A 25,410-nucleotide genomic window follows, 5' to 3' on the forward strand; every position below is an offset into this window, starting at 1 on the left:
GTGTAAATGAACTATAAAACTAAATAATTATATTTTTTGTATTGTCTATACAATTATTATTTTCTAATCCATTTGTTTAATAATTATTACTTCTTCCGTGATTTTTTTTATGGATTTAGCAAATTACAAAAGGATAAAATATCATGTCTTAATCTATAAAAATGGGTCCAAACCATAGCCAATATTTTATGTATATTTTAAAGTTGTGTTTGGATAAAAATAGGATGATAAGGAGGGCATTTGAGGACAAGTTTGGTGTGCTATACAAACAGATGTCGCGCTCAATGTCAGAATAGGCAACTAATGAAGAACATAAATTGAGCAAGTATGGGAACTTCAAGAAGGAAGACATTATTTTGATGCCAAAATCATTCATGAAGTTGAGTCTTATATCGAAAATTGAATTAGTCATTGTCTACGCAGACAAGCTTCCATTCTATTACATTATGGGCACAATGGATTAGGATGAGGTGGTCATACTTATGTTTGATCAAATATTTACCAAAAGGAATTTCTTCCTTTCATCCATCTATATAAGTGCTTCCTAAAGCAGACATGGTCTATCCAGGCAGATGAGAGATGCTACATCCACATATTGGATAAAAACTACACTTGCCTAAAATTCTTTTTTTATTTATTTATTTTATTTGAATCCCCAAGTATTTGAAAATGATTTTAGATCTGATTAATTTAGACTTAACTGAATAGATCCCATCAGGAATTAAGTTCTTTTGACTTCAACTCTTTTCATGCAAAAAAGTTAAATCTAAGACTTAAACTTTTTTTTTTTTTTTTTTGCTGCAATCTAAAGACTTTAATTAAAATTGAATTCTCGCTGCTGAATCAATTATTCAATTTTATAATTAATTTTGGCTGACCTAATAAATGTACGATGTCCAAATCCTAACATAATGCTTATAAATGAATTTGAATGTTGAAACTCGTTGCCATTTTAAAATATTTATGTAATATTATGAGTGTATGAATAATTTTATTCTTTAAGTATGCATTTCTTTTATATATATATATATATATATATATATATACCATAAAAGAATATAACTATTTTTTGTCTTGTCTTAAAATGGAAAAAATATAGTATATTAAATGAAAAGAAAAACTAGTTTGTATATGCATGTGGGTGGAGTTATCATCCTCTCACTTCACATATATATATATATATATATATATATATATATATATATATATATATAAAAGAAATGAGAAAACCTTATTTTACTTTATCATTTTTCTTAATTTTTATTTCTTCATTCTTTTTTTTTTAATTCAAAACAAAATTGAATGCAAGAACACTGTCATTCTGTCATTCTTTTTTGGCTTCCATAAGAATTGCAAAAGAATAATACCTTTTTTTCCTATATTTTTCATTTTATCATTTTTCCAACCTTTTAACACAAAAAAAGAGACAGCGTCAAAATTGAGTGTGCACACTGTAAATTGGTAAAGTTAGTATTTTAACTTCAGTTTATGGCTTTTATCTAGTGTTGGAGAATTTTTTCTTCTTCTTAATTTTGTGTTAATTATACTTAATAAAATTACTTTGACTTATTAACTTTGAACAAAAAAAATCTTTTATTTTTAAAACATATAAACATTCTGAAGTTTCATCATTTTTACTTGATTGCCATTTGCCTGCAGGTGCAAGCAGTGGTGCTTAAGTTTCATAGCTAACAGAAAATTGCTGGCACACATTACAGTTGTGATGACAAGGCAAGGGTGCTTCCTAGAACCGACCTTTTATTTTCTTTCTCTAACAATGATTCATATTAGCTGTTGTTATTTTACTAGGTAATTAGCTGTCTCTGCTTCTAACTTTATCTGTTTGTCACATGAGGTCCTTAGCTTTGTACACATACAGTCCACGTGAAATGAGGTCTGTGCCTTGTGACTAATTGAGCACAAGTTTGCACTCTGCAAGAAACAAGTCTTCTTTGCTCACTCATAACCCCCCTCCCCCACCCTTAATTTCTTTTTCTATTATGTTCCACTGATTCCTTTGTTTTCTTATTAAACATCATACATTGGTGATTTTATATACAATCAGGAACCATATCCCATATTTTATTATTGAAGATGTCGCCTTCTCTTTCATTCTACCCTACTAATCTTTTATAAGCTTCCTAGAACGAGTAGATGCATCCAAGTGGGGGAATAATATAGGACACAGCAAATGGTGAACAAGCCCCCACATGCTAATATTTATGCCGGCAGAGTTTGTGACAATGAGGGAGTGAATCACTGGACACAATATAATTAATATACCAATAAGGGTAATGAAAAAAAGGAAGAAAAAAAAAATTATGTATAGGGTCTTTAGGATTTATCTAATAATTGTACTTTGCATCATCACACTAGCATTTTTGGAGCATTTTCAGGTGCACTTGCATCTTCCAAATGGAACTTGTCAACTTTTGTGCTTTTGGCCTTTAGTCCTGGTTTGCTGTCTATAAGGAGCTTCTCATTTGACCTTTAGGGAGTGAATCAATTAATTAATGTTAAAACTTAAATTATTAGGGTGAGACTGAGAACCAAACAATTAGATGTGTATGTATATTTCTGTATTCTAATACATTTTTTAAAACTTGGAAGCTTGAATTATTGTTGAATTCATTAGAACGTCCCCACGAGGGCTAACTGTTACTTTATATAAGGACTACTAGCCATTTTATTTTTCTGTTTTGTCATAGCAGGCGCCATCTATTCCATGTATATTGTGCTAGAAGATCCTGGAATTGATTTTATTAACATCTGCTAAGATTTCTTATAATATGTCCCTTAACTTCTTTTGAAAAGTGACTCTGAATTTTGCATAGAAAAATTGCTCGTATCTCTAGGCTCTTTTCCTTCTTTCCCTCTTTATAAGCTAAAGATGCTCTTATATGTCTGTCGTTTTAAAGTGAAAATTGCATTGATCATATACTTTTGCATAGCAACAAATTGGTCGAAGTGCAAATTCCATGATTTCATTCCAGCCAAAGCTATTATATGGTTTTCATCCTAAATTGGATTGTACATTTTGCTAGCTTATTGCTTTTATAACCATGTCCGAACACACCCTCCCAAAACTGCTAGTGATTCCTTCTGAATTTGGCACGGCAAAGAAAACTAGAGATGCGGTATTTTGAGCCGAATTTGTAATGAAAATGTTATAAAATCTGGCTTTTTTCACACTTTATTTCCCACACACATTTTACAATCTTTCTTAACTTTTTATCATCGCAATATTACTCGTTACATTTCTCTCTCCATCTCTTTTTCATTTTTTCTCATCTATCTCTTTACACTCTAAAAAAGTAGTACTACAATAATAACCTCTGAATTGTCTAGCAACTCTCTCTTCCACTCCAAGGATATATACACTACAAGGAGTGTTTAAACTTGTAATATTATTCACTACTGGCTATCAAGTGTGAAGGTTAAAATAGAATTTAAAAAATCACAAATTAATTTTTAACACAGATTTATCAAGATAAGATTAATACTTTGATTTTTATTTTATTTTTTTGGATTTACTTGCATTTTCTCCCTATGACACACTAACTGATAATGCAAACAGGTTTTAATTTTGTGCAATTCTTGCATAACCCCCTGTTTGTTTTTCAGAATTTTCTTTTCTATAACCCCACAAGTCAACACTCTCCAATAGAATTGAACAAGCACAGAAATTCAGTCTGAGAAACGGTTTGAGACAAAAAGACAAGATCACTTCACAGGAACATTGGCTAATAAATGGTGCTTGGTGCATGAGTGCATGACCTGATATTCAATCTAAATTTTGGACTTTCCTCTTGGTCTTGTATCAGTTGTCCTCTGTGGGCTTTTGTTCAGCAACTCCCCACATTAAAGGCATTAGCTTCCGGCAACACCTTTTTTGCTTCCTGCACCCCCCAAAAGACTTGAACTGCCAAAAATACACCTCACCCTCTTAAACGCACAGTGAGAATGACACCAAACTTGGCGACCCAATCTCGTTGGAGTCGCAGCCGTCCTTGGCTTTGTCAAGGACCTTTAAGCACAAACGTGAGGCACTGCACCTTTTCGGAAACGTCATTCCTTAATATATAATTTTTTTTTACGTCCATAAAAATATTTCTAGAATTATGCTAATATAATTTTGGAAAGGTGTTTCCGGAAAAACATTTCAAGAATTATGTTTGCATGCTTCTTGATTAGCTTTTCTGGGAAACAACATTCATTCTAGAAACACCTTTCAAGATTTGTTTTTTTTTTTAGTTCAAGAATATATATATATATATATATATATATATATATATATATATATATATAATAAAAGGAAATTTCCCTTAAAACTTTTACAAATATTGGATCAAAACTTACACTTTATAATAATCATTCATTTGACAAAACAATTTAATCTTAAAATTTGACCGCTTATCAAAACCTAAAATCTACAATAACTATTGATTTGAATCATTCTTATAATAAATTCATTTTTTAATTACTACATATTAATATTATATCAACAATAAAAAAATTAATAATTATATTGCATTACATATTCATAATTATTATTTTTAGATTCTTTTGGAATTTATACTTTTCATATAAAAAATAGATTTGAAAATGAAAAATAATTTTTTTATCATACTTTTTTCTGGCTTACTTCTTATTAATTGTATGAGTGAGAATTATATAAGTGTGAAATTACTCACTATTATTATGATTTTTTTTTTTGTCAAGAACCATTCTTACTATTAGCTGTCATAAAACTAGATTTATGTCTTTAATGATTTTAAACTACTTATTTTATATTTCATATTTTTCTCTTATATAATCTTTGATATATTTTACTTTTTAATGATAATCTCATAAAAAAAATTGTGCTTAATTTTTTTTAAATACACATAATTCTTAAAAACTCAAATGAATTGTTTATAATAAATTATAAAATAATAACAATTTTATTTCTTAAATTTCTTATGCATTAACTATTGGCTTATATTTAAATAAACTCAAGCAAAGCAAAGATTTAATAAATTTTAATGTAAATAATTATAAATAGACTTAATATTTTTAAAAATAATATTTACTCAATTAAAAATAAAATTAATCTCTTTATTAAATTTTAATATAACTATATTTAATATGATACTAAATATTTTTAAAATAATAAGTTTATTTTTAAAAAATACATAATTTAAAAAAATAATAAGATCTAGTTATGTTACTATGCTTCAATAAATGTTGTTTCTCCCGAAGTATGCTACATGCAATCTTTAACCTATTGATTTAACTTCCTCTTTCTATTTATAACATAAAAATAATATGCAAATTGCAAAGTAATATATTAAATTAAAAAATACATTTGAAGTATTGGAAACTTACAAAATATTTCATACTTTTTTATCTAAGAAATATAAATATCAATAAGGTTTAGGAGAAAGAATAAGATTTATTCAAATGAGAAATAAAAGATTTAGCTAATGCTATTTGGTAAATCAAGTGGCATGACTGTCCAAATGACAAGAACCATTGATTAGTTCATATAATTAAAAGTCCAACAAACTAAATCGATGGTTATGAATAGAAAATTTTCCTTTATAAAAAAAGTGTCAACGGAAAGGACACCGTAGAAATTTGAAGTTATTTTTCCAACTAAACGGGACAGGTAATTTTAGAATTAATGGTAGAAAATCAAAATATCTACGATCAACATTCTTTTACATTTATCCATCATATATAGTACAATGCACGCATAAGTTAATAAATGTTCAAATACTCAATGTAATTGAATGACTAAATGATCCAAGAAGAAACACCAACACTTGATGACAACAACTTATCCTCCATTTTGCAGAAGGGAAGGGGACACAGCTTGTTGCTCCTACAAAAACACAGAACAAAATTCCTGTAAAAAGAAAAAAAAAACAAATGAGTAACCTTATATATGAAAAATGATAATGAAAAGGAGAGAAGTAATGTAGACAACCACACCACATTGCACAAGAAATCTTTTGCTATTAACATTACATGAGTAACAAATAAAGCATAGTCCTCTGAATAAGGTATGCAATAATGTACCTAAAGAGTAAATAGTGTATAAGAGAGAGCTATTACAGGAGTGATTTCAATCAGATAGATATCCAACTCCAACTTCATGCATAGAGAGATATTTGTTCACACTTCAGGCTAAACAAATCTTGGCAAAATGGAAGATATGCATGCCCCCAAAGGTGGATGAAAATTAAAAGGCAGGAAAAAGTGTTAAAATCCCAACCCTAGATGAATCTTAATACGCTTCTTAATATTATAAGCTTTTCGTCAAGTTTCCTCATGATCAAATTACACCATAGAAGAGAACAAGACACAACAAAAGCAAATACTATCATTTAAATTAAAAAGGATGATTAGTAATGCGTAAATCTGTTTATAAGAATTCAGAAATGTATATGATCAGTAAAGCATTCTCAACCTAATATTTAATCTACCATATCATTAATAATTTTTAAGATGAAACACCTGGAGTTCCTTTTTTTAAATTTCTCCATGGAAATTGTTGGCAGACTTCTTATGAGTTTAACTAATACAACAATGGACCTTATTCTCTTGTCCATTTACTACACTAATGACTTCTCTATGAACTATGGTTGGTTGGCTTTCTCGTAGCCTATTGGGATACTACACTACAAATGCTTCAGGAACTACTAACTACTGAGGGGCTTTGTTCATTTCAACCCTAGCAAAGATTTAAGTGGAGAAAACGCATGGCACCACCAATTGCTTGAGGAGGTGCAACTATGAGAGAAGTAGCTAGGACGAACTGATACCAAAAGCATCAAGCAAACCATTGAGCTACAATTTTTTAAGTCAAGGCAAGAGGTGAATCTTGCCTATATATTGTTTCTCCTTTTAAAAATACATCAGTAGTTATAGCTTATATATTAATTAGATCTTGCCCTACTATAGATATTTATTTTCCTTGTTTTCTAGATCATACAAATATAGATTAATCATTAATGTTGAGCTCTCATCTTAATTTTGCTATTTATTTTAAAATGAACCAGATGTCATTAAACTAAGGGCAAAACTTAGATGAAATTCTTTATATCCTGGTCATCATATTCTCAATCATGCAATTACATTTTTTCAATTGAGCCACATATTAACTAATTAATGGGAGCTATTATGTTAAAAGATAAATCCACGTATCATTGCTTAGTTTGAGAACATGGTAAAGGCATAAAAAAAACTTGTTCCAAGTTGTATCCTAAAATTAAAATGGAAACAACCTATATACATACTAACTCCCATAAAAACTTAAACCTTTTCCCACTCCCTTAACAATTACCAAATTACCATCACTATAATAATCTTTTAAACTACTACAATCTTCTCAACAAACAATTATTTCATTTATTTTCAACCAACTATTAGAAACTACCCTTAAGGTTAGAACTCATATCTATGCTTGTAGTACATCATTTTTTTTCTCTATCTTTATTACTGTAACTATATATTTTTATCTTTTTTGAGCAAGAATTTCATGTATTACAGGATAAGTCTCCCTGAAATTCATTTTAGTACATAGGAGGATGCTAGGTTAACATGAGCCTGACTACAATTATGCACGTAATCAGCATAAACAAAAAGCAAAGATTTAAATAGGGTTTTAAAAAAATGAAACCAATCTCTTCTACCAGTTTTATTTGGAAATGTTCAATATACTTTGAAGACATAACTAATCCAATTGCATCAACCTTTATCATTTTCAATTCACATTTGATTTGACCATTTTTTGTATGTTAGTTTTGAAGAATTATGGTCTAACAAGTTAGAGTTACATATATACAAATGAACTTTTCACTTAAATGTTCATTAAAAAATATAGTTTTACTCAAATGTACTTTTTAATAATATATATAAGTCATATGACAATTTTATAAAAAAATATAAAAGAACAAACATATAAATATGAAAATAGTATAGTAAATTTAGAAATAAGATTATGCATGGATATGTAAGTTCACTTTAGTTTGAATTGAATAATTTTTTTAAAATTAGAGCCAAAATCTGTTCCAATTAAAGCAAAAAAAAAAAAAACCTAATCCAAAGATACCAATTATCATAACAAGTGTCTTGAAACAAAAAAAATAATAATTGAAAAAACACATAAAACGAATTAGTTTGATTTATATGAAGATTTAAAGGTTCTCTTAGTAAAAAATTACTCCTATCCCCTTATCCTTCTCTCTTCATCTATCTATATTTTGCATTTATTGACTTTCGTTTCTCTTCATTTTATAATATAAAATGGTTAGAAATTCACTTCTTCCAGTATTAGGAAAACTTACTTTTTGGTTGCAAATTCCTATTTTTCAGCCTGAATCCACTTTTCTCTTACATTTATAAAGTGGGAATTTTGAATCCACTCAATACCAAGCTTTTCATTTCCTTTCACCAAATTTTTTATAAAAAAATGACAATCTTCACCATTATTTTTAGTTCAGTTGCTACTCCTGAACCACTTTCTTGCCCTGATCAATAAATTTTCTGCCCTTAATTTTCCAACACTGGCTTCTCCAGAACACAAAATCCCAAACATCTTAAATATTTGAGGCTTTTCAAATTTTTATTGCTTCATTTATCGAAAACTAATCTGTGTAACACTTCAATCCTACTACCATCAAGGCCTAACTCACATACTTGAGGTGGGGTGGGTAAGGGATAAAGATCCAAAGTTAAAGTCATCATAGCAACTTCTCTGTCCTTAAATTTTGAAATGTGACCTTCCAACTTGCAAACTTTTAAGGCTACAAATTCCACCATACATTTGTTTAACCTCACTTCCAAGCACGATGCTGATGTCAATTGGGTCAAAAAATTTAGGTATAGTTCACTTTTAAAAAAAAAATTATAATCATGAAAAAATATAAGAAATCAATAAAAGAACAAAAGGGATGCTTCAACCTAAATACATCTTATAATGACTAAAGTACCACCACTAAAATGAATGCTTATGGTCTAGGCCTATATACAATGATTTCGAGCAATATACTAGATTAAGAAGATGATCTATATATAATTAAGAATCAATACCTTGAAGTGATCCAATTCCAAGTTCCATTTTTTCAAAATCAACTCTAACTTTTACAGTTCACTTCGTAAAGCAATTCCCCCCGGACTTTTGCCTCCAAAATTAGTTATGTTGTGCATTAATCACTACATATTACGTTGAACAAGTTGTCTAGTTGTAACCCAACTAATTCTTGCATTATGCTCGTATTGTTCCTCAATGTGCATTAATAACATAGTGTTTAATGACTTTATTTTTTTTCGCGAACTCAGAATATATCCTAATAGAGTCAAAGACTAATTTCTTAAGGTGAGATCTATTTAAGAGGTTAATTTCAACAGATGTTCTTCCATATATATGAACTTGGAAATAGTGTGTATAGGTGAAAAAATCTATATAGTAGTAAATTAATTTATTTTTCCATCCTTTTTCTCTTCCTACCCCTGCTCCATTAAACCAAATAGTGTGTATAGGTGAATTGTACATTGTTTTCCTCCATTTCAAAAAAACAAGTTTCTATCCCCCACTCATGTGCTTGTTACATCTAACCGAAGATTAGCTTTAGTAATTAGTAAAGTTATTTCAACTTCATCCTACATCTTTGCAAGTTTAGCATTCTCATCTCAACAATCTTGAGTACCATCACTCCAATGAATCACACATTGAATAAAAATGAACAAGTTAAGCGAAATAAGGACCCATAAACCTAATAATACCTTAATGTTTTGAGTTAAGTGTAATGTCAAGTTCACTTGAATAGTTTGTTTGTGGCTCATTAATAGAGAATTAAGGAATAGACTTAGCTCTAGTTCTACTCACATTAAGGGGGAGATTATTATAGTGAGTGCAAGTATGTGTGAGGTTTAGGGTTAAATTAGATTTCAATTCAGTTGTGTGATTTGCTTGTGTCGCATTGATGGAGATCTATCCGGTGTTTTATCCCAAACAATTGAACACGCACAAAGAAGGTAAGTCAAAAGAGTAAATTGCATAATTCTTAGTCATATAAAAATGGAGGAAAAGGAAATCAAAAGGACTTTGGAGGAAAGAAAAATCCCATGATATTTAATATTCTTAAAGCTTTGAATTTTAATCGTGTTGCATGATATCAAGTGTGATCCATAAAGGGTTGTTGTCATTGAGAAAAGAAAGATATCTTCTAATAACATGTTCTCATCTGCTAAGGTTGATACGAAAATGTTATAGGAAACTAGGAATCTGTCTAAAACAAAATATTTCAGAGACAGGGATTTATGCTAACAAAGCCCTAGGCACATTTCCTACTGCCCTTTCGTACTACCAAAAAAGTAAACAATGTTCAACAATATAATTCTCCTTCTCCACTGTTTAATTATCTTTTCTCTATCCCACCCACGCCCCAGGATTTTTCTTGAGATAGTTTGGATATATCTATATATACATAAATTCCATTGACATGACTTTCCTTAAAGATAGAGTTAATTATACTTGCAATTAAAAATTACGTACGTCTATCTCTCTTATTTTATATTTTTTTACACGTTGCTATATATATATATATTTTAAAAAAAATCAAATACACTTTTTTCTATTTTATGTGTAGACAATACACATAATACTTTTAAAAATAATATAAAGAGGAAAGTGCAGGTTAAGTAGGTATAATTTTTCAATAAAAAAGAAGCATGTGTAATTAATACTAACTTCAAAAGAAGTGGCGTAAATATCATAAAAAAAATGAATCTACTATTAGTAGTACAATTCTAATAAAATTTTATGTTATACTCTTCATTTGATTTTACCTTAGTACTTACTTTTTTAAAGCTGAATCATTCACTAACTAATAATGATGTGTTCTTTCTGTTCAAATGAATGCTAAAAGGAACTTATGAATTTAATATAAAAAGAAAAAAATATATATATATATTCAGGTAAGGACACATTTTATAACATTCATAGATATGTCACCTAGATATTTGCATAATTTTTCTTAAAATACCCAAAAAAAAAATTACAGTTATCTATCTTATCTAATACTAGTATTATTTATACACGTTAATACGTATGCTAGTGCTTTTAAAAAATTACATATACCTTACCAATTTTAAATTTATATGTGAATCATACGCCCACAACTCTTAGCAAGAAGAAAATAAGACAAGTGCAAGAGAGTTAGATATAATTTTTCAATAAAAAAGGATGAATATGTTATTAGTATTTACATTATGAAAAAAGTTAGTGTATTTTTCCTTCAGAAACAAAATCTAAATGTGGCACAGTATAATATATTTGACCTTTTTCACTTTAGTTTATAACTAGTAATTAATTAAGTATTGTAGTGTGTATAATATAGTTTGAGAATCCGGTTGGTTATAAGGCTGGAAGAGTCAAGTTGTGCGACGTGCATGGACCTTTGAGAACATGAAAAAGTTGTCAAAAAGATCCTAAATGTATGGTTTTTGTTATCCAATTCCAAGTAAGCTAGCAACTATGCTTATAGTAAATTATACTAGTTGGCCTGCTTCACAGAAGCTGACAATGCGCCGATTAGAATCATGTCATGTCATGTGCAGGTTGGGGAGTGATGAAATACATTGAATTGGGATCTTAAAGCCATATATTTTGGTTTTGGCATTGGCACACACAAAAGTGATAAACCTACACAAGGTGTGTGTTTGCCACAAGAAAAGCTTACACTTGGCAGGGACTCGCCGATGCCAGAGAGAAAGGGAACCAAGGACAAGGAGAGAACAAAAAAGGAGACAAGCAGTGGAAAACCCTATTCACGCAAATCCATGCAGCATGACTCAACTATAAGACAAAAAATAAACAGATAGCCATCCCATAAAACTATGCTCAGTGCCCAACTTGTTTATGCTTACCACGAGGAAAGCAAGCCGCTCCTGGTATTGCACAATGCACTCACTCTACACATCAATCCATGACCATCCTCTTTCAAATTCAATAAAGAAATAACCACACACACTCTCTCTCTCTCGCACACACACTCTCTCTCTCTCGCACACACACACACACTTTTTTCTATTTAATATCCTCCTACGTTTACCTAGGGCAAAGCACAAGCCTATCAAAGGATAAGGGGAAAAATTGACAGCAAATACATTATTATTCAATTATAAATTATGATAAATTTATTGATTTATATAAAAAATTGTTTTAAAAATCATATTAATAAAAACTTTTATTAATTCACAATGCAAAAAAATTTCACAGACAATGGACAACTATGTATCAAGCACAAACAATAACAGAAGGAAAAAGAAAATGACAGCATAGTATCTATATACCGAACATAAACAACAACAGAATAGAAAATGACAAGGCTAACATAAAAAGATAAAGAGAGTTTTATTTTTGTCTTACCAGGAAGAAAAGTGGTGTTCCTCGGGGGAACTTAATTAGTTCTTTCCCTTCCCCTTGTGGTCAGAATGCCTTGTTCCATCGCCATAGCAGAGTTGCAAGCGGCCATCAAAGACAGGTGAGAACTGAAGGTGGTGATGGTTGTTGCTGTTATTATTGTTGTTGTTGTCCATGGTTGGAGGAGCAGAAGAAGGAGCAGCAGCTCCTATAAAGAAAGGTAGGTTGGACGATCCGTCTAAAGGTTGAAACCTCTGGAGGTGATGAGGCAAAAACGAGGAAGACGGAGAATTGGACTGAAGGGTCCCCCTATTGTTGTAACCAGCAAGGCCCGTCGATGTAGAGATACTGAAGTTGAGGTTGTAGTTGTTGTCACCCCCGTTGGGTTGATGAGAAGCAGAAGAAGATGTAACCACATGATGAGCTGGTATGTTGTTGAGGTGGTCTGGCATGAAGGAAAAATGCTGCAGCTGCTCTGAGTGGTTTTCTCCACTGAATGGAGAGATTGGAAGGGCATGTGCATGTCCCAGTTGGAAATGTGCTGAAGAAGATTGGTGTTGGTGTTGTTGAGTTCTTGCAGATGATGAAGAAGGTCCTACCAAGAGGCCTGTGCTGAAGTAGTCCATAGGTGTCACTGTTTGAGACCAATGATGCTGTTGTTGTTGTTGCCTTCCCTTGTTGAATAGATTAGTCTCATGATCATGACCATCATGGATCTGATGAACTGATGACCCATTAGGACTTGTTGTTGTTGTGGTGGTGGTGGTGGTGGTGTTGGGGTTAACTGTTACAGTGCTCCCAATCCCACCAGTGAGAAGCTCAGTGAAGGAAGCTGTGTGAGACATGTGGTTGTTGTTGTTCACATGGTGATGATGGTGGTGATGTGCAATGCTAGATTCACTCTCTTTCTCCTTCTCCTTCTCCTTCTCCTTCTCCTTCTCTTTTTCTTTAGCAGCTCTCTCCCTAGCCCTCTCCCTTGCCTTAACACGGTTCACACGAATCTCAGACCTTGAGAGGGACAAGCCTGAGCCCTTGCTTGTCTCGGAAGTGCTGCTGCAAGCAGACTTGGAGAGAGAAAGGTTCTGGCTTTGGTTTTGGGGGTAACTTGTGTCTCCATCAGCATCATCAAAGTGGCCTTGTTGTATTTGTTGTTGTTGTTGACCACCACCACTAGTAGGCCTTTTCTTATCACTTAGTTGCTTAGGGGTATCAGGGAAAGGGTTGTTGAGAGAAGGAAGCTCAGAGATAGCTTCTGAAGCAGCTTTGATTAACCACTCAACAGCTTTGCTAGGTTGGTCGTAACCCAAGCGATCTTGAAGGTCATAGAACTGAATAGCTGTGGTCACAGAGAGCCTAACCCTTCTGTCTCTTAACCCTTTTGAGGTCATCACTTTGCTGTGCCTGTCTTTGCCACCAGATGCTCGAGACACCCTTATGATTCTAGAAGAATGGTGCCAACTACTTTGGTGGAAGTGGTTTGTGCTAGCATCACTTCCTCCACCTCCACCACCACCACCAACACCAACACCTTTTCTAAGTCTTAGGTCACCACCCTCTTCTTCCTCCTCTTGGTATTGGTCACTACTCCTACCATTTCCAACTCTTGGGAACTTACATGCTTGAATCTCATCCTCCTCCATATCACAGACACGACTCTTTTCCAAGCTACACGCCCCACTTGGTCGTCTTCTTCTTCTCTTATCTTCAGGGGAAGTACTAGAGAGAGAGAGAGAGAGAGAGAGAAGAAAAATAGAGTCAAAGGAAGAGAGAGTAGTGCACACAGAAGAAGGTGGGGTTGTTGTTGTTGTTGCTATGTGGTTTGCATTGATGACTATGATTCAGAATCAGAGAGAGTACTTTGGCCGTGTAGTGATAAAAAGGCCTTTTATTTACGCACCGATAAATCGCGGTCCGAGTCAGAAGCCCCCCATGTTATAGCTTTTTTTCTCAATCGCAGAAAGAAAGAAAAGAAAAGCCCTTTCAAAAGCAAAAGACTGAGTAGGTCTCAGAGCCTCAGCCTCACCCCCTCCTGCAAACCAAAAGCAAACACCACACCCTCAACAACCAAAAATAAATTAATTAATTAAAATAAAAATTACTATTATCACCATCCCAAAAACAAGAGAAATTTATTTATTTTTGTACTTTTTATATAAAAAAAATAAAGCTATCAGAACATTCTCAGGTTCACTTATTACACAGCAGATAGGATCTGAGTCTGACCATGTTACTTAACACAACATCTTAAAAAGTAATATAAGCCTAAATCTTTTATTAAAAAAAATAAAAACCATGAACTTTAGGAGAAGGTATAATACAAATTATGCTTGGAAACTCATATGGATACGGAAATGGATATATATGTGTATATGTACCTACCTTTGATTCAAGAGTTCGCGCTTTGTTTTTAAGCTAAAGCAGCAAATTTTGCAAATGGGTCGCGGATCTGCGCCAAACCCCTTTTGGCTTCAGCTTGTGTTTGTTTGTTTATAGTTTTTTCCTGGCCTTGAAAATAGCAGATATATGCAAATCTCATTAGAAGCCACACACGCCACAAGAAGGGTTCTTCAGTATTAAGGCATGGTAGTAGTTTGGAAAATTACAATTATTATTATCTTCAACATAAATTAAAGAAGGTTGAGAGGCTTGGTTACTTTGAACATTGTTGGATCGGGTTTTGCGGAAGGTGTCAAGGTCTGGAGCATAGAAAGGGAAAAGAAACAAAGCTTGTTGTTAGTTGTTCTCCCCACACCTCACAGATCTGTGCACCTGGAGTTCCATTAATGGAACAAAAAACCAAAAAGGGTAAATGAGATGAAATTCGGAACCTGCAAATATCAACTCATTAAAACACATTATTGCATTTTCAGATGAGTTCCACTATTTTGTCAACAACAAAAATTAACCTTCCATTATGTGGATTTGAAAGAAACTCAGAATCATTAATTAAAACAAAATAAAGAGGAAGGAAAAAAAAAAAAGGTAGCTTTGGAGGGAAAAGAGACCTTTGCTGTGTTATTTCAAGAATTGTTGAATTTTCCAAATGGTCATGCTTGCTTCTCAAGTGTACCTTAAAATGCAAAAAAAAAAAAAAAAAAAATCAGATTTCTTTGTTTTTTTTTTCTTTTCCTTTATCTGAAACAAAGGAGTTTGTGTCCAAGACAAGACCTTAAATCCAAGACCAAAGCTTAGAAGCATGTTTTGGAGCTGAATTTTGAGCTAGGTTCACACTTACTTGCTTTTTCTCTCTCTGCACATGGAAACATAAAACAGCTGTTATAGAGTGAGTGAGAGAGAGATGAGAGACAAGAGAATGTTCTTAAGGGGTTGTTTGGGTGGTGAAAACTGAAGAAAAAAAACAGAATTAGAAAGTGAAGGAGAATTGAGGGTATACCAAAGCAACAAACAAGTACAAGGTTGAACTTCGACTCAAACTGGCTTAAGCTGAAACATGAAGTGAAAGGAGAAGAACATGGAATGGAAGAAGAGATTGTTCCAACAATCACCGGGCTTATAGGGTGCCGTTTCACACTTTATGTATAGCTTCTTCCATCTTTGTCCCTGCTTTCTCCTCCATTTTACCTCACTCCACATTCATTATTCTCATTAATTATAGCATTAATTTTATATATTAATATTCATTATTAATTCACAATAAAAACAATAAATAATGAAGTTAATATTAAAATCAGTTTCGTTTGAATGATTTTTTGTTCTTATTCAAGGAATTCTGTTACATTTTTTCTTCTCACCAGATTTGTGTTTTGGTTAATATAGGATTGTTTATTACTAGTATTTTTATAATTATTGTTTCTTCTTTTTCTTTTGTTTCTCCCTTTAGGCCCTTTGTCATGTGCCATAGGGCTTCTTTTAAAGTGGGTGACCTTTCTTTGTTCTTGTGAAATGCTTTCAATTATTTATTTATTTATTTATTTATTTGGGTATGATTATAAATATAATAATATGTAGTGCTATTGTTTATATCTATATTTGAAAATAAGTTAGATGAATATATTATTAATCCTTAAATTATTTAAGAGTTTATTTAAAAAGTGTTGTTCTTTTGTCAAATGCTTCCTGCGATTCCTTAGAATTAGATAAGTTGTGTTTAAAAGTCGTAACAAAACCTAGTGACCCAAGTCACCCAAGGAAGGGACCCCAAAACACAAAATGAGTATAGGGTTTGTGAAATTCAAGTAAAATAAAAGTCCATTTATGTTCGTACAACTTCCCTTTCCTTCAATCCAAGGTCAATTAATTTCAAATTCAAACAATCAACGACAGCAAAGATAGGAACACAAAAGGCTGCGGTATATTATTATTATTATTAAATTGGAAACTAAAAATTGTTCTAATCAAGAATGAGATAATTTAGGGGTGTCTGAAAAGTAATACCATTTTAACGAAAAATGAGTGAAATTGGATGAAATAGTGTAAAGAAACTAGCAGCGGATCTAAAAAGTAGTTTTTTTTGGGGGTATCCCTAAAAATGTAATTTTTATTTTAATTCTTATAAAAAAATATCTAATTTTAGTCTTTATATATCAATGTGATTTTAGTTCTTCGTCAAAGATTAAAATACATATTTTTGTAGTTTTGAAATATTAAATCAAATTTCCTTCAAAAAAATTCACGAAGACTAAGCACATCTCTATTAATAATATCACACACATCCTAACAAATTAATTTGCAATTTTTACTATTTTTATAGCATTACTTTTTATTTTATACCGTAAGGTTATTCTTTTTCCCCAACCTGCATCTCTCTTCTACATTCACTCTTTTCCCACTTTCCCTAAAGTTAATGTTGGTGAGGATCTTTCACTGAGTTTTGAATTCCAAATAACTTGGGCGCATTTTTTTTCTTTTGTGATTGTAAATTTGTAATGGTTTTTAATGCAAGATGCAGTTGACTAATTAGTGTGCTAATCACACAACGTTGATGGTGTTATTCTATAAAGAAGCATCTTAATCTGGAAAACTAACTTACTAAAATCTCATTAAAATTACACTAAAATGGAAATAAATATATAAAACGTCATAATTTTAAGAATCCAAAGAAAATAAACACTCCTAGTCTAGTAATTTAGCCTGACCGCAAAAAATTGAATAACCCATTACATTTTATAGGTTCCAAATTTAAATTCTTAACCCCGTATAAAAGAGGCAATTGTCTTATCTCACTTTTCTTCTAAAACTATGTGTTTTTCATTAAATCAAACTCACATTATTAATATGAATTTTGGTCTCATACAACATGTTTTCCCCAAACTTTCAATATGGCCCCTTATTGGACAAGCCTGATTTTACGGCTTTCCGTATAATAAGAGAAATTTTGAAGACGCTACTTTGGTGAGGACAAGCCTCAACTAAATATTTATTCATTTGATTATATTACCGTCTCATGTTATTTTATATAAACCAACAAAACATTCTAACTCCGTCTCAAAATATATATCACACTTACACTTAGAACAAAAATTATTCTAAAATAAGTATCACATTTTTTATTTTTTAATATAATATTAATTTTTTTCATTAATATTTCTAATAAATATTACTTTAATTTTAAATATGCTAGTTTTATAAAATTATCATTTTTTTCATCTATTTATTAATTTTTATTGATATATGTAAAATAAGATATGACCATACTTATTTTATGACAGAATGAACAATAAATAAATGAAAAATAATAAAAAATTTATAAAATTAATCTTATTATTATTAATTTTTTTTAGTTTTTTTATTCATATCATTAATATTATAATATAAGTTGAAAATATAATTAATATTACATTAAAAATTAAAATAATAATTATTTTAAGATATTTTTTTATACGATAATTATTATAATAAGGAATATTTTTCAAGTAAACAAAATGTCAAATATGATTATTTCAACCGTTGACATCCGTTTCCTTCGCACCTTAGTCAAACGGCTAAGATGGGTTTCATCATGAATTTACAGTATGTTTGGATGTTCCGTCGTAGTCTTTATTTAAATCTTGATTTGGGAAATAATAATAATAAATTTATTTTAAAATGATTTTAAAGAAAATAATTTACATTGTATTTTAATTTTATTTCAAGTCTATAGTTTAAAAATGAGTTTTAAAGTTGTTGTAGATTGTATGCTAACTTGAGTTTTCTCATTTTACTTGTTGTTTCTATTTCTAAACAATGTTACTCTCAGTCAAGTCAACTTTAAGGAACTAAAGGATATGCTAGTTGAATGTGTGACCTAAGTTCTCCTCTTAGTATCAATATTCCGACTTCAAGATTACCACATTGTTAGGCTTGTTATATTCAATATAATTTTTATTTTGACTCTCGAGAGCCTTTATAATTTTGTCCGTAACACTCTGTATGATTGTGAGAACTGAATGGGAGGGCGTGGAAATGAATAATTGAGAAAAAGAAAAGAAATAGTTGAGAAATAGGGTGAAAATAAAAGTTATTCAGTTTAATGGAAAAAAAAACTAGAGTACATTTGCATTTGATAGGTAAGAAAAAAAATTAATATTAACATTATTAAAAATTTTATTATATATATATATATATATATAATTATGTGCTTAACTTAATCGAATATATAGAGAGAGGAAGAATCTAGTTATATCAAGACTATTTTTAAGAAATTTATTTTTTATTTCTTAAAATTTAATAATTATAATGAGTGATTAATCGACTATGTATACAAGAATAAAAGTAATGAACATCACAAAAATATAATCAGTTATCAATTGTAATAATCAATTATCGATGCTAAAAATACATGTTTCTCTATTATTTTTTTCCAATGATGTAAATAAATAAAAAAGTTAAGTGATCCCACAACTTTTTTTTTAAAATATCCTTGCTAATTCGAGGATACCAAATGAATCGAATTCATACATATCCGTATCCTTAGTCATTTTTCATTTTCTCTTCTGTGATGTTTCTACGCTATCAAACAAATCATCTTAAAAGACTCATTCAAAGGTTAAGGAAAAAGAATATTTATAGACTATCATTTAACATGAAATTAAACAATGTAAGATTTTTTTGTATATCAAAATAAAAAAATAAAATTTGAAGTATAAGATTTTCATCTCTATATAAAAGTTTGATCTTTTCACTTTTACTCAAACGTAATTTTATATCAAATGGGTGTCGTGATGCTCCTACTAATGTTGCATAAATTGGAGGTTATAGTTGTGATGTATAAACAAAGTCCGGTTTTTCTAAGCCCTTTGTTGTTTGCTGTTGTTGTAGGAGTGATTACTCTCATTTAATTTATCTTTTACTACCCTTGCTTTTTTTAATGGTTGGATGTTTAGCAAATTTTTATTTCTATTTATTTATCGTTTGAAGATCACATTAATTATTATTTTATTAATTATACTCTCACTTATTTTATAATTTTTAATTGTGAAGTGGAAAGAGAAAGAAATAAAAATAAGAAACTTTACAATTATTTTATTAAAATTTTTTTTAAAAATTATTATATTTTTTGGTTTCTAGATATTAACCTTAAAAGACAGATAAAAAGAAAAAATAATAAAAAATAATCGAAAAAGTATGAGCTTAGGCCCCTTTAATAAAACAACAACAACAACGTAATGTTAATATCAGACTTGATATTGCCATCGCCCAACTAAACAATTTTTTCCTTTAAAATCCCGATTGCAAATAACTAACACACGATTGGGGAGGTCAAACTTTTACCTAAATATGCATTAATTTCATTAGCCCCACACATTACAACATAACGATAGCCTATAGGTACTACACGTAGTCTAGGGCCATTAAAAAAAAAAAAAAGCATGACACTAAACATAGGTGTGCCTACCAAGGCTGCCAACTTTGTAGTTTCATGTAGTGCATGGGGTTTAATGAGGAGATTAGGAACTTGGTTTCTTGCAATAAATTTGCAGAATATGTGAATCAGTATCATGATCTTGGTCTAAAAGTTCACACTTATTCGAATTTTTGTAACAAGGGTTTCAATCTCTCTCCTTCTGTTTCCTTTGATAACTTTTGTTAAGGAAAATAATTGGAACTTCTTTTTTGTTTTCCGTTTTACTTTATGACCACTTTACTTTATTCAATATTGGATATGTAAAATAGATAAATATTATGTAAATATTTAAAAAGCAAGCACACGTAAGGAAAATACAAAATTCACCTTGCTAATAAATAATGGTTATAGTGGAAGAAGGTGATGAAGACAGAGAGCATGATGGAGAATGGGAATGGAGAGGGACAGTGCTAATAATGGGAGTCAATACACCTTGAGGTGATGAGTATTTTTATTGATTCATAAAAAACAACTAAAAGACTTAACCTTTAATCAAATCAAATTTTAATGAGTGAGACCCCCTTGTAGTACGTGCAGCTCTAGACATGGATGTTTGCTGTTGGAAATCCATTGTAATGGACCGAAGTTGAAAACTTTAACATTTGATTGAAGATTCATTAACCTAAGTGAGGTTTACATGCAGACCTTAAAATCTTAATAAGAAAAATCAAGTTTTATGCAAAACAGTGACTAATAGTGTTTACACTTAATACTGCGGGCACAGACGTTGTGCGTGCTTCGAGTACTTGAGAGCGGATTTGGCGTTGTTGGAGGCTTTGAACTTGGACTCTGCAATGGTCTTGAGGTGCAACGCTTCGGATTCTTGTTCTGGGTTTGTGGGTGGAGCCATTAAAATTGCTATCAGAGAATGGAAGTGAATTGCATGAAGCTTTTGCGTCGTGGCCTTTGGGAACATCCTCAAATCCAAAACCAAGAAAAGGGAAATTTGCCACCCTATTTCCGATAACTGCTCTCCAAAATAGGTATTCCAGTATAAGTTTTCTGAATTACCTATATACACTTCTAAGGGGAGATAAAATGGGAATTTTAATACATTTGTGGGTACGGGAACGAAAAATGGGATGCAGAAAGCAATTGCCCTCCAAGTAAATTCTCTTGTTTTGCCTTTTTTTTGGGTCAGCGCTACGTTGAAGCCCAATTTCCTGAAATCAAAAGGCCTAAAAGACAAACACAGAGGGCTAGACAAAAGCACAAGCCCAAAATCAATAAGGCTGCAGTTTTTATCGCATACTTAGCTACCCCACCTGCAGGCTTTAGGCTAGAAAAATTGGGCTTGAACTGTTTCTTGCTCGGGTTTTGAATCCTACACTCCTGAAGAGTATCCTGCACCTCCCCTTTCTTTCTGAAAAGTAAAAAAATACCCTTAATGAGATACACCTCCCTTCCCCAATAGTCATTATGAAAGTGTAAATTATGCTTAAGGAATAGCCATTCTGGAACACTAATTGATTTCCATAATAGGCTGTCCGGAAACCATTAAACGCTTTTAACATTCCAAATTGCCATCAATACAAAATCAATAAAAATATGTCCAGAATAGGCATTTCGGGAGCATATTTTATGTATTCTAAAACGCCTATTCTTAAAGTCAGTATGTGTTCCAAATGGTCATTCCGTAATTACAAATTGGGCTTCCGGGATACCTATTCCAGATATAGTACCCATTATTTCTCTTCCAGATTAGGTGGTTCATAAATCAAAAAGTTTCACAAAAAAGGGGAGAAGATAACACATCTGCACGTGCACAACCTCACCGGATTTGTACAACTGCAGGTGTATGCCGCTTTTGTTGCCTCTCTCGTGGAAGAGAATGGTTGTGTACCGCAAAGAGATGGAGAGGAAGCTCATGGAGTTGAACGTAGAGGAGGAAGAAGAACCTTGTGGAGTTCAATGCTAAAGAGGAAGAGGAAGGTATAATCTAAAAATAATAGTATGGGATTATTTTAAAATTGGGAGTTGCAGGATGCCAAAAGAGAGGTGTAGGATATAGGATATGAAGCCTTCCGGCAAATTTACTGTAAAGGGTTAATTTTAAAAACTATTTAACAATAGGGTCTGTTTTTAAACTTTTAACAGGGGGATCTGTTTCTGGATGGATGCTGCCAGAAGAACTGGCGACATAGCTGTCTAACTTTTAACAGGGGGATCTGTTTCTGGATCTTTTTTAATTATAATTTTTAAATTTTATCTCTTATATTACACTAACATATAAATAATTTTTTAATTATAATTTTTAAATTATAACCAAACCTTAACATATAAATAATTCTTAACTTTTTAAATTATAAAATAAATACTAGTATACTGATAATTTGTCATTAAAAAATTCATTGACTTTTTCATAATTTTTTTGCTTGTACGAGGTTTTCTAATTTTATATTTTAAATAATAATTTTATTTAACAAATAATTTTACAGAAACACAATTATATTCTATATTATGTTTGTTTTTATCTTACATAAATAGTTGAACTTTTAATGCATAACATGTGAAACTGAATTGCTTTCACCGTTAAACTAATAACGGAAAAAAAAAATGACATCCCGCCAACTGCATTAGTGGAACTGCAAGAAAAAAAAAAAGAAGACATCCCACCAACTGCATTAGCGGGACTGCGAAAAAAAAAAAAAAAGATATCCTGCCAACTGTATTAGCGGAACCGCGAAAAAAAAAACATGCATCTCGCCATCTGCAGTGGCGGCACCAACGTCTGGCGACACCAACGTCTGGCGACATCCATGCAGAAACAGACCCCCCTGTTAAAAGTTTGAAAACATACCCCATTAATAAATAGTTTTTAAAACTAACTCTACAGTAAATTTGCCAAGCCTTCTTGCTCTTGCTCTTTCGTTGCCTAGTAACGGGCCTCTTGCTTTTGCTATTTCCAAACTACACCATCACAGTGGCTCTTTAACTTCTCCTTTGCGGATATTTTGCTCATCAGTTCTCAACATATTTGCAAGCTCTCACAATCATTTAGCCAAATTGTTCATATTATAACTGCATGGCGAATTGGCTAAAAGTCTAAAATTGTCGTGCTCTTAAGTCAATCTCAATTTTTTTTTTACCTTATTTAATGACATCAATTTTTTTTATTTAATTGAGGTTTATTTCAAATGATATTTTTTTAAGATAAATAGTCATTTTTGTCCTTGAATATGTAATTCGCTAACAAATACGTCCCTTAAATATGAAAATACAAAATTTAGTCTCTAAAAGTGTAATAAATATCTCTCACCGTTAATTTTCGTCCGTCACCGTTAATAAAATAAACTACGTAATACAATGAGACGAATTTGTCACTGAAATGATTGTTAGCATGATAATCTCTAATTGTCAACATAAGAATATATTTGTCATGTAATATTTTCTTAATTTTTCGTCTTCCTACTCTCTCGGAATATGAATGGGTAAATAGTCACTTTTGTCCTTAAATGTGTAACTCATTGACAAATGTGTCCCAATAAGATGAAAATACAAAATTTAGTTCTTGAAAATGTAAAAAGTGCGACAAATATATCAGACTATTAACTTCAATCTATCATGGTTAATAAAATAGTCAAAATTCGAAGAAGTAAAATATGAGATATATTTATCTTTTAGGGTAGTTTGGAAAAATTTGTAATGATTGATACATTATTACAATGTTTTATTTTGGTAAAATGGTATAATGTGTATTTTCGATAATTATTGTGACAAAAAAATTATGATTGATAATCAATATTATCGTTATTATTATGTTTGTTAATATTTTTTAAGTGATCATTGTAATGGCATATTTATGACGATAAAAAATAGCTAAAATTTATCCTAAAATTATATTTTACCCTTAAATGAAATGAATTTTTGAGTTTAACAAATTAGTTCAATAAAAACATATTGATATTTAGGTACAATAAAAAATTGTGGATATTTTCGTCCTATAATGGTAACTTATTAACATTTTTGGTCGAATGGAACGTATTGACATTTAAATAAAAAGTATTATTAATATTTTCCTCCAATAAAAAATTATTGACATTTTCATCCAATAAAAAATTATTGACATTTACGTCAAAAAATGATATCTTACTGATATTTTTGTCCAATTTAATCAGCATGACCACATTAACTATCATTTCTATGACAAATTTGTCTTTTTGTGTCACAAAATATATTTTGTATATTTTTTATACTTTAAGGGATTAAATTTAGTATTTACATCTTTGAGTAACACATTTGTCAATGAATTACACATTCAAGACAAAAATAATTATTTATTCTTTTTTTATTTTGATATCAAATACTATCAATGAATGATATTCAAAAACATTTTTAAAATAAAATTGATACAATTAAAAAATATTAACTAATTTTTTTAATTAATATATATTTTTTAATATCGGAAGAAATGTTTATTAGAAATTAAATATTCAAAAAATTATTAAAAAAACTGACTGCATTCATAGATTTAATGTATCTGCGTAATTGACTAACTGTGTTGTTGTCTGGTTCGGACTTTAGAGAATCAAACCAGATATGTGAAAATTGCTGACCACGTGCCAGCCATCGTCGGTTGAAAATTTCATAACATTTGGATTATGTCATTTTCAAAGATCATTAATGTTGGTGCAGCTTTAATATAATAGGTTAAATAAATATTAAAATATGTTTTTGTTTCTTATGAAAATATTTGGAGTACTCTCTTATAAAATTTCCAGTATATATTTTATGTTCTGGTAAAATGAAATATTTTTTTTATTTGAAGAAGAATCGGATATTTGAACCTTTTATTTTTTTTCTACAGTATTTATATATGCATAACTAATATTAAAAAAGTCATTTCACCATCTCAGATTTTAATTTTAAAAAGACAAAAAATATACTAATTTTTTATAATTATAATAAACTTATTTCTTCACACAAGTCAAATCCAAAAACATTTGAAATCTCACGTTTGGAAAACAATTTAGTACTTTATTATATTAGATTATGAAATAACAATTGACATAAGTAATCGCATTGATGATTTTTAATGAAAATTAATTATTATCATTTTAAATAAAGATTATTTTGCATTAATATATGAGAAAAAATATAAAAAAAATAATAGTCTATGACGACCAAATTTCATGATGTGACAGATACATTGAAT

The 25,410-nt window shown here is 30.6% G+C and overlaps 1 protein-coding gene across 7 annotated transcripts; it reads right to left on the reverse strand.

Annotated features, from left to right (window-relative positions):
* Positions 1-5,686: 5,686 nt before the first annotated feature.
* On the reverse strand, positions 5,687-15,953 carry LOC100787772 (transcription factor TCP2). 7 transcript variants are annotated; one of them, XM_014765763.3, is made up of 8 exons: positions 15,807-15,953; positions 15,581-15,662; positions 15,418-15,482; positions 15,067-15,181; positions 14,792-14,917; positions 14,310-14,441; positions 12,419-14,128; positions 5,687-5,890 (listed from the first exon to the last, which is right to left on the reverse strand). In XM_014765763.3, exon 7 carries the CDS (start codon positions 14,050-14,052, stop codon positions 12,454-12,456), a length of 1,599 nt encoding a protein of 532 aa, XP_014621249.1. In that variant the 5' UTR covers positions 14,053-14,128; positions 14,310-14,441; positions 14,792-14,917; positions 15,067-15,181; positions 15,418-15,482; positions 15,581-15,662; positions 15,807-15,953; the 3' UTR covers positions 5,687-5,890; positions 12,419-12,453. The 7 variants fall into 7 exon arrangements, with proteins under 7 accessions (XP_014621249.1, XP_006594513.1, XP_040864229.1 ...); XM_006594450.4 differs by having other exon boundaries at positions 12,419-14,441; positions 14,792-14,912; XM_041008295.1 differs by having other exon boundaries at positions 12,419-14,441.
* Positions 15,954-25,410: the final 9,457 nt, after the last annotated feature.

Source organism: Glycine max, chromosome 13 (genome assembly GCF_000004515.6).
Source record: "Glycine max cultivar Williams 82 chromosome 13, Glycine_max_v4.0, whole genome shotgun sequence".
Taxonomy (NCBI): domain Eukaryota; kingdom Viridiplantae; phylum Streptophyta; class Magnoliopsida; order Fabales; family Fabaceae; genus Glycine; species Glycine max.